Source organism: Cynoglossus semilaevis, chromosome 7 (genome assembly GCF_000523025.1).
Source record: "Cynoglossus semilaevis isolate Cse_v1.0 chromosome 7, Cse_v1.0, whole genome shotgun sequence".
Lineage (NCBI taxonomy): Eukaryota > Metazoa > Chordata > Actinopteri > Pleuronectiformes > Cynoglossidae > Cynoglossus > Cynoglossus semilaevis.
The window spans coordinates 7,117,074-7,128,461 of NC_024313.1; the positions used below are offsets into that span (position 1 = coordinate 7,117,074).

Here is an 11,388-nt window from a genome sequence, read left to right on the forward strand (position 1 = left end):
CCCCTGGATTCTGTGTGTTCTCTGTTCTCCAAACAGCCAGGAGGTTGTGCAGATATCGTCACTAAGCTGTAAGGCGCAGTGGAGAACAGGGCTGGCTGTGCATAGATTGCACTGTAGCACATGCTCAGGGCCATAATTACAGAATGACATTATGCAGAATGCAGACTACATTTTTCATTATCTGTCATTATTTCCTGTGTCAGTGCTGCATTATGAAGACAGTAAAAAATGTATCGATCGTCTTGTCAGGATTTTGTGCTTGGTTTTAACAGCGACAGACAAATGAATTGTTCTATCTTTTAACTTGCTGCTGAATTTCTTCAAGGAAATCATTTTTGGGTTCCAATCATTAAAATGCAAAACACTACTTACTAATATTTCTACCAGACACTGGATAATTTTAGTCAACACTTTAGTCAACGCAGTAGGTGAAAAGGCAAAGTAACTGATTAAAATCCAAATGTAACTTTGGTGCTTTATGACTTTTTGAATATTACACACAAAATAAGGAGCAGATTTTTGAAGGATTGGTCGAAACCTGAAGATATCGTTTCATTTGAGACATGTCACAACAGTGTTCTATACTCCATACTATAATATACCCACTATCACCGTGAGAGAGAGAGAGAGCCTGGACGTTGTTTGTTTTTTCATCTAAGCTCAAACCATCTGTTTTATTATTGTTTTGTTATTATTTAAAATATAACATAGAATTATAATCCAATGAAACCTATGAAATGGTAAATGACGAGAACGAAAGAAAACACTTCCTTTATCTGACTGTTAATTCATGTGGACCTGATGACATGACACATAATCCAACCTCACACTGGATCCATCCATCAGACGGGGGTGTGTGTGAAGGACGCAGCTGATGCCACTGTAGATAAGTTGACCTTCACCTGTTGCTAGGTTTATTTCCATTACAGACTCAGTCAACACTAAATCTTTATCCCTTCTTTGACTTGACTGATCAACTCTAGTACAAGCTTAAAGCAGACACAGTCTTGACTTCAGCAGATGTAGAATATTCTGATGGAACTACACCACAGCTGAGAATCTGTCTTCCTTTAAAGCCTATGCAGATGTGTGATCATCTTCTGCTGTAGGTGCTGCTGCCCTAAGTGACGAATGTTGCGCCGAGCGTGAAATAGTTTCATAAAGCTTTAGGGGGGAGGTGCGTTTGATTCATAACCATTCCACGTCTGAAATGAAGTGCACTTTCAACCGTAGCTCTTTCTAATGCCTTTTGTTGTTCATACGTCAAATATAAGAATCTGCATATTTTTAAACTAATGAAAAACAAATGGCCCGTCACAAAAAGTCCGCGAGTACAAGGTGTGACTTCACACAGAACCAAATGATCCAGCCTGTGCCGACAGCTCTGCGTTTTGATTCCCATTATGCAAATGCATTTGTTCCTTTTGTACGAATACATTCTGTCTCCAACTGACTATAAAATCCAGTCCACCTGTACGCAACTCATCGTCGAAAACACAGAAACGGAGAAGTATCTTTAAAAAAACATGGGCTGTAAAAACTAAATAGAAACTAACATTTGAACCTGATTAATCCCAGGTTACCAATAATCCTGATTATTCATGACAAATCAGGATACATCCATGTTCCTGAGGTATGTGTTTAGCACTTGTTTTTATTTGTGACTAATCCAAATGATGGAATTATTGATGTGGAAATAAGTCAAATGCACAAATGCATGCTGGGTATTAAGATAGTATTTCTAGGCTGAGGTGCTTTGGGAAAATTGACCACAGTGTGTGCAAATAATGACGTGTGCATTGATTTGTGTGATAAGTGGATGGAATGTTTATGTTCAAATGAATTATTGGACATACAGTTGTTGAAATGTGTTTAAAAATGATGATGTCATTAATTTCTAAAGCCCAGCCAAAAACCAATGTCTAAAACTTGGATTCTAAGTGAGAACTGAACTCAACTGCTGACTTGACCCACTTGTTGTTGACTGTAACACTTTCTACATACAGGGTAAAACAATGTGTGTGTGCTGCGCTGTGTCCTGATTTTGCTGTTGTGTTTGTGTGCAGACAGACTGCTCCAGCGACAGTGAAAGTGAGGACAACTTCATCGTGGTGCCTCCACGAGATCACCTGGGCCTGGCCATCTTCTCCATGCTCTGCTGCTTCTGGCCTCTGGGCATCGCAGCGTTTTACTTCTCACAGGGGGTGAGGACACAAATGCACAGCATAACAACAACAACACCGCATCAAAGTTGTGGTCTGTCACGTATGAGTGATGCAGCACCTGTTTACACAAGTCTAGCACAAGACGGGAACGTTCAATCACGTACACGCCGACACCTTTGCGTGGATTTTCAGATGTTTTGAGAAGTTAGGAACATACAGTTCCAGGCGCCGTAAATCACTCATCACACACAGATTGAGCATCATCACTCATAAGAAAAAGGGCTGACAACTGACTCTCTTTCACCATCACAAGGACACTTTTTACTGATGCACACATCAATAACTCAAGGCCAATCTGTAATGTCCGCTTGATGCTCAGTAAACAGGCTGAAAAGAGGCTTTCGGAAGAATATAAATCACTTTCAAGGCTCAATCCGTAAACTAGAACAAAGGAGACGTCTAAAATACTGAGATAAAGGACGTTGGACTGGCAAGGATTTTCCAGGGGATTAAAGATGAATGCAACCACAGGTGTGTCTGAGTATTAACGGGATGAGCGCTCGGATAGAATAAACAGTCCTCTTTCATTTTCAGTTGAAGAAACAGATTCTAATGTAAGATTAGGAACTCGGGGGAACAAACAAACCCAGTGTCATAAAATATGATTTTCCATTCTCCTTCTCACCGAACTATACGTGTGGAAAGACGCCACATCCCTGACTCTGAAGGACAAATGAATTCTTCACACTCAAGAAATTCAAATGGTGGACAGTCTGTGAACATGTCTTTTTTTTTTTTTATAGAAGGTCTTGTGTTCAAGGCTGAGGTCAGGGAGGATAAAAGCCCTGAAAAAAAAAGAGTTGTCTGATAGGTACACCTGTCCAACAGTTTATTATTGTTTTGAGTGTTAGGAGAGAAGAAGGAGAGAATAGTCTGAACAACCAAAATAATCTAGTGCCCAGTAGTTTTCTCGTTGTTATCTGTATTTTCCAGCTACATTCAGATGCTGGTGATATTGGAACCCAGATAAAAGCACTGACCCATTTTTCCTACTATTTAAAGGTTCAATCAGCTGGTGGTTGAGATGTTTGTCTTCCACACAAGGGAACCGTCGCTTCTAATTGAATATTGCTTAAATGCCACAGAAGATCTCCAGCCAGGAGAGCACCTTTGATGTGGATTAGCCAGACAGAAGATTTGTGTCAAGAATGTGTAAATGAAAATGTGCAGCTACAGCGTAACACTATTATCCCAGCATTGACCAACAGGTTTCCAGCATCTTGGATCCTGTGCTGCAAAGATTTAAACCCCGTCCTAACCAGCCTTTTTTTAAGGTCTACTCCTACTTTTGATCCTTATGCTATGACTGAACATGAGAAAAGTATATTTGGTGGATGTGTTTTCATCTAACAAGCTGACAAATAAATTGTTTTTATATTTTAAGCTTTCAGCTGCTGTACTTAAACCTAAGGTTATTCCGTTCAACGGAGTTGTGAAACTACTTTAATGATGCTGTGACGGTCAGAGAAAGAAAAACAAGATCACTTTTCCTTCTTTACTAATCAATAACGATTCTGTTCAATAAGAAAAAAGGCAGAGTTTATTTGAAGACCTTCAGTTTTTCCCACTCCTGCTCACAAAGGTGCAATAAATCTACATGGGTGTGGGTGTAAAATGACGAGAGATGACAAACACACTCTGACTCACTCTCGTACACATATTCTACAGGCAGGCTTTTCACTAAATTGCTCTGCTTTTGACGACCTTATCAACAGCCTGAGCTTTTACCTGCGTTATCTACGGACCGAGGCACATGACGGCAGTCAGTAAATTATCTTGTCAGTAGCTAATTTGATTCTTCCGGGGTAATTATGGCGAAGTGATGGCTGTGTTTAGGAGAAGGTGTAGTTGGATGGAGCGGTCCACCCGAGCTGTCAGGAGGAAAATATGGTGGGAGTCTGGGATCACTTCACTTTATAGCGCAATAAACCACTTCACTGGGCTTCACTTTATTCAATTGTTCGGGAAGCTCTGCCCGATTAAATGGAGTAATTCTGTAGGAGTTAACAGGATATAGTGTAAGTTTTCAGCAGACCACACACACACACACACACACACACACACCATTCCATTAGCTGTGATCTTTGATGTGTGGGAGAGGGAAAGAATCTGCGGCTTGGAAATTCTAGCACACTGACCCAAGTTTACCTGAGGCTAAATGCTAAATACAAATACCACACAAATCATCTGTGTTCTCTCATATCTGGAAATATTGCAATATTTAATACAACCATTAATTACAGTCTGTGCAAAGTAGAAACTTTACTTTTACTTTTGCTAATATTACATAGAGTTCTTCAGTCAGTATTCAACAATTATATTTTAATTAAACCTTCACTTAGATCTGAATCAGAATGCTATTTTTATATATAAATGCAGCCATTTCCTTCCTTGGAACATCACATTTTAACACAGTTCACACCTGCGGTTCTTTGGTATTATTTATTCTTTCTTTCTGATTAGTGGTAGAAATAAGACATGTTTATTCAGCCAGGATACAAATACACACAGCAGTGAAAATACCTGACAGTGTTGGAAGCTCATATCATACGCTTACTCTTTGTTTAGTTGCACTGCATTAAAAAAACAAAATCTGTAAACTTGACTGAGGATTGTGTAGTAAAATCAGTACTCGATGGCAGCGGGACAAGTCGGGAATAACGTTTTCAAAAAAATGACAGCACATCAGTGTGACCACTAAGTGCGAGGGCATTTATAAAGAGAAGAAGTTAGCAGCTGTAATAGAGTCAGTGGACAGAAGATCAATAGCCTTTTGTCCTAATGGAAGGTCAGGGCTGTTGACGCAAACAGAGCTGTGAATGGCTTAGTGATAAAGGAGCTCAGTGAGGGTGTCACATCTAAATACACACTGATGTCTGCCACACACACACACACACACAGGAGCACTAGATCTTCGGTGTGTTGCGTGAGATGTTGATGGTAAACAGTTTGGGATTACACAATAAAAGCTGAGACACAGACAAACATGCACGACACACACACACAGAGCAATGACTACAATAGCATGAATATGCAGGGAAATTAGCTTCCAGCGTTTGATTGGGAAATGGAATTGAGTTTCAATTACTGCCACTAACAGGGTGTTTTGTTTGGAGGTGCTGATAAATATTTCTCCTGGTTCTGAGACATCTGCGCCGAAACAGAGAGAACAGAGAAGAGATGCAGCGGTGGTTGCCGTCACGGTTATGCTAATATGACTCCATCCAAAGTTATGTGATGGTACACGAGCCATCATAACGTACAAGAATGAATGAGCAGTCGTGAAACACTGTGTATTTCACAGTCGTGTGTCTGTGTGGAGGAAGTGAAGAGACAGGAACACCGAGAAGGAAATACAGAGAAAGACAGAAAGCCAGTTAAAGCTGCTCCACTGAGGGCAAACCCCAGCACAGATTCCCATGAGGCTGAAAGTCTGAGATCTTATCTGTTATCTCGTCGATTTTATCACGGTTGTGCAAATAAAATGGATCTCCCTAACCATGTCTCTCTTCAGGGAATTAAAGGGAAAATCCTGAAAATGACAGCTACACTGATGCTGCAGAGAGGCTATCACAAATAACATTTTTTAATGAAGTAAAATAAAAATCTAATTAACAGGATGCATCATAGTAGTTTTAATATAAGAGCAAATTGGCTGTTACATAAAAGGGGCGGAGCCTCTGAGGATTATGTAAAATATCTCGTTTCAACTTTTGAGGTTTTGATGATGGAGGGGTTTGATGTCACGACATTTAAAGCTCCAACTCAGTTATTGCTTTAATAGTGAGCAGAAATGTTATTTGATGCAGTTTTTCTGCCATGTTATTTTTTTCTAATTAATCTTAGTCTCTTTGCTGTCCTTTTTATTAAAAGTGACAGGTTTGGCCATGGTCAGAGAACATGTGATTGGTGTGACAGTAGAGGAAGCTTCACGAAGACTTGGACAAAGAAATGTCATAGCTGAACTATGGCGCCTCCTTAGGTCGACACATGTTTTAGATCTCAAATGAACATTATTTAAACAAACTAAGTTTGCCTTGCCTCTTAAAGAAACCCCGCCCCACCACTTTGGGAACCACTGCCAAGAATGTTATATTATGCTTGTGTAGAATTTTTGTCTTTTTTAACTTCAGGGTTCTCCTTTAGTTGCACGCAACAGCACTCTCACAATGAAAAGAGCTGCAGGCCCAGACTTCTGAACCAGCTGTTGCTCTTAAAAAAGAACACGCTGTGACTTTCTTCTGAATTCATAACTCGGCTTTGAAGAACAGTGTGTTGCATGCCTGCAAAGAAAGCTCATTTGTGTCATGGGTGCAGTTGAAGGTCAAAACAAGGTTTTCTAAAAGCTTTAGTTTTTCTATTCACTAGCACCGACAGATAAAAAGTCCCCATCAGTGTAGATAGTTCATCCAAACTGACAGTCACTCAGTCTTGAATAAGAAACGTAACCTTGTTTATTTGTGGCAGGGCGGCTCTGTGACCCTGGTGCAGCCTTTATCTCACACTCGTCACGTATCGGCTCCTTTGTGTTAAAATGGACAGAACACAGCGTCGAATGAATGCCATTATATTACATACAAAGCCTCTGCTTTTCAAACTGCGCTGATGAATACAAACGCATTCTAACAAACAGTCCAGGCTGTATATAGAACAAACAATGGCTGGAATTAAGCAAAACTGTGAACTGCTGACCGTTGGTTTTCATCTTGCAGGGAAAAAAAAATTAAGGGATTAAAATGTGACAGCGTTTGGAAACAGCATACATTTGTTTAAGAGGCAGATGATGGGAGGAAATGAATTCTTGAAAAAAAAACTATACAATGCAGAGTCCGAACAAGGACACAGTTACAGTCTCTGCTGTTGGTAATGTCTGCTGCAGTGCCGACCTCTATTCACCAGTGTGAATGAAAGCAACAAATCAAGAGTGGCGTTCTGTTTCCCTCCTGGCAGGAAAAGTCCTTTTCACATACGGAGATAACAAGAGTGAACCGAGCACAACAGCCATGCAAACACATCAACAATGGGCTTGATAAACAAAACAAAACACCGTTCGTCCATTTTCTGTCCCACCTATTGTACAGTGGTTATGGGAGGAGCTGGGACAAATCGAGGGGGACGCTGGACAAGAGGAAACTTCAATCCCGATAAGTTGTAAATCTAAAGCAGCGTTTTTTTACTCCCTCTACAAATGAACAGAAAAACAAAGACATTTGAATCTGTGCTCAAACAACCACATCATTTTCTAACATTTTTTCAGCACCTACACATATTTTGGATTTGAAAAAGTATGTAACTACATGTAGTGATCTTCTACTTTCAATTTAGCTACTCAGTGTGAAAACTGAATCTGTTTGGCTGGCCTCAACGCTGAAATACTCAGAAATTGAAGAAAGACACACAAAGATCTTCTTCAGCAGCTCAGTGCCCTTATTTATTTATTTATTTATTTTTGGTTTTTACAGCCACCTGCTGCCACCTATTGGAAGAGTATTCTGTGTTCTGTTTCTCACTGTCCCAAAGACAAAGAAAGAAATACAATTAGAATGACAACAACAATGCCCACTGTTTCTGTTTGTGAGAGAATAACAATGGAAAAATGTATAGAAATAGTCAGATGAAAATATATAGATTCTTCTCTAACATAAATCTATTCTGTTTGTTTTTTGAAAATGGATATGAATTGAACCTAGCTGAGCATTAAAGTTCAGTGAACATTTCAATATTATTTTTGTATATTATTATTTTGCCGGGGTATTTAAAAAACAAACATTTGGACCTGGGGGTTTAAACCAAGCTTGCAGAAAGCTGCAGTTATTGAAGAAGAAGTGTTAACACCACACCAGCAGTTGAAGAAGAAGTGTTAACACCACACCACAGAGAGCAGCGATACGTGGCTAGTGGCCTGTAAAAATGCACTATAACCTTAAATACTGCACATGAAAACTGGGCCATGTTTAGAAAACACTGCACCGACGCACGGCAGGTGCATTAAAGGGCTGAGTTTTAGTTCATTTTCTCTGAAGCAAACAAAGGAAGCACTTCAGATTACTGCTTCTTATCTGTTCAACATTCTCTTAGTGATTTTTTTCATGACAAATTATGATGAATGTGCTTTTCTCCCGTGTCGTTTATCATTGGGTGCTTGCTGTGGAGATGATCATAACATCCAGCCCTTGACATTTTCACACTAATTGCCTTTTTTCAGACCTGTCACGCATGATGAGCTCTCCTGGGTTACCCTGAACCTCTCAGTCAATGGGGCCCAGCCCACGGTTTCTGTTTTCTGCACAGTGCCAGAGAAATAATAAATAGCTCCTGTAATTATGGTTGTTGTTTTTTTCCAAAAAAATGATTTGTTCTCTTTCCACCAGACGTGGTATTTGACACTACATCCTTTGTCTCGCATCTCCTTTCTTGCAGACCACTAAGGCGGTGAACAAAGGAGACTTCCCCCTGGCGAACATCGCCTCCCGACGAGCTTTGTTCCTCGCAGCTCTCTCCATCACTATAGGCACTGGCGTGTACGTGGGTGTGGTGGTAGCTCTCGTCGCCTACCTTTCGAAACCAGGACACATATAGTAGTCACAGCTGCCCTTCACACACACCTCCAGGGAGCCCGGGAAGACAACAACCCCCTCTGGGGAACAGCATCACCCCTGCAGACTTCAAGGGAAGTTTTTTCGGGGATATACAGTTTTCTTCCTCCACCTTTCTTTTTGTCCTGTCTTTTTCCCTGCAGGCGTTCTGTCAGCCGAGATTAGCCACAGAGACTGAAGAATGGTCAAGATGGAGGGTAAAAAAGGGAGGTGTTGGGTAGCTTTTTTGGGTTTTTTTTTCCTCCCTATAGCAGAGGGTTTGAGTAATGAAGGTAACCCACGTGGAGCCCTGTTTGCATCCCATTTTTTATAACCCCTGTGGGTTTAATCATTCGTGGCTGCCTCACAGAAATGTCTGAATCAAACCAATACAAGAACATCTTGCACTTATGCAGTTATGAAGTAGTGACAGAGGATGACTAAAAAAACTAAAATCATTCTCTGACACAGAAGCTGAAGTTAGGGTTGAGTCACGTGTTTGCCACACAGGAGTGAAACATAAATTCTAAATATGAGCATTGTCTGTGAGTGAACTGCCTCAGAGGGAAACACAAAAGGACACTCAGAGTTACAGAAAAATATGGAAGAACTCACCACAGATCACATCAAGGGAAAAAAAGAGATGGAAAAATATCACAAAACAATCAGAGAGAGAACAATATGCACTGGCATTAATTACAAGAATCTCAACTGTGTGCCAAGACATCTCAGAAAAGCTGTCTGTGCCAGATGTTCTGCAGTTTGCCGACATCCATATAAATGTTCTTTTCTTTCATGTTTGTCTCTTGCGTTGCCTGTTGTCTCTGGGCGCTGTGATTATCCCAGTGTTAATTGTCATGTTGTGGTGTCTGAAGCCCTGATGTCAGGTGGTCAGAATCAGACTGGAAATGAAACCCCGCACACATAACTACGTCTCCCTGAAAACGTGTCAGCCTCTGCTAACACGTTATGAAATCAGGCATTAGCCATTCACACGGGATACAGAAGTCATGCTGCGAGTCAAGTCTGTGGTGTCACTTTAATTTGGGCCTTACTCATACTGCAGGGCTGCACATATGACAAAAAAAAAATATATTGGGATTCCAAAAGCTTGGAATGCAGCTGTAATCAGTTATTCTTTGCATGTCTTTATAATGGCAGCAGTACAAGGCTCCGCATGACTGAGCGGATTTAGAGCTTTTTAATCAGATCATTAAAAGGCTAATATTAAAATTGATCACGCCATGAAAACATTCTTCTGCAATACTTTTAACTCCTCCATACAAAACATAAAGCTAAATCCTTGAATCAAAGAAATTCAAATTAATTTTCTTTGGGAATATTTACTCTTGCACAGTTGAGGGACCAGAATTATTACTTATGCTTTAAGATTCAGATATGGATTTATTTTATTTAGCCCCCAGGGGCAATAAAATAAGAATAAGGGCTTATCAAATCCTTGATGTTTTTCTTTTTTTATTGTCCATTATGATAATAATGAGTCTAGATGTGGGATGAGTCCAGCATCAGTCAGGCCTGACATTAATGGTGCACAATAACCTTCCTGTAATGGTTTGTTCTGAAAAGACCTAAAAGAGATCTAAAATAGCACAATTACATTTATTTCAACTGTTATTTTTAATATTAGTTAAAAAAAATCAGTTTGTAGTTATCACCTGGAGCCCCATTACTGTGGTCAGTAACACTGATTTTTGTCCTCGTTGCTGCTCCTGTCCAATCCGTGACCCACGAACCACTGGTCTGTTTCTGCACACATCATTTACATTCCTGTAACTATGCCGAAATGTTTGCTCTCATTCCGGAGCGACACCTTCATTGAAAGTAGCGATGAACATGCTTTGTGTTATGTGGCGTGTCATTATGATGATGGACGATGTGTTTCTATCTGGTTCCCTTCGCAACCCGGTGTGGTTCAATGTGTTTCAACAGTATGTTGGCTTCACGGCAGTTGTTTTCTTTAATTGTGATGAGCTGATGTAAACATCCAGGCACTAATGACATTTGCTTAATGCGTTCCTTGATGTCAGAGTGATAGTGTTTTCTTTTTCTCACGTTTTTGCCAAAAGAAGGTGACGTCATGGAAACAATCTGTTCTGTTCTACCTGTCGACGTGTGAAGGCAAAGTGTAAATACTGCAAATAAAGACATGTTCAAATGTAATGACAAATAAATCAGAAAGGAAGGATGGCCTTTCTTAAAAGCATTCCTTGTCTTGTGTGTATCGTTGGCAGTCCAATAGAAGAGTCTGAGTGCAACTGAGATGCTCGAGGTGTCCTTAAAACAAATCCAACAGGAGGTTGAGTCATGTGGTGTGGTGTAGGTGTTTAGGCCAGGAGCAGAGAGAGAATCATCTGTGAAGTTCTGCTGCAGCTCAGCCTTGTGCAGAGAACCTCGTTTAACTTCAATAAAAACCATCACATTTGTTTAACATAAAAGCAGCAACACTTGGCATTCCACACAAACACAAACAGCAGGACTCAACTTTACACTGTGCTGTTGTACTGCAGTCGTGTTCACATTTACGCCCACTTAAAGCCACCATCACAGTATGTGTCAGCGTTTTAGTT

General features: G+C 40.3%; 1 protein-coding gene across 1 annotated transcript in view; it reads left to right on the plus strand.

Annotated features, from left to right (window-relative positions):
* Positions 1-11,024, plus strand: part of syndig1l (synapse differentiation inducing 1-like) — a 25,541-nt gene extending 14,517 nt beyond the window's left edge. The window contains exons 3-4 of the mRNA XM_008313130.3: positions 2,067-2,204; positions 8,646-11,024. Coding sequence (XP_008311352.1) covers positions 2,067-2,204; positions 8,646-8,804 — 297 coding nt within the window. The 3' untranslated portion in view covers positions 8,805-11,024. The remainder of the gene's footprint in view (positions 1-2,066; positions 2,205-8,645) is intronic.
* The last annotated feature ends 364 nt before the right edge of the window (positions 11,025-11,388 follow it).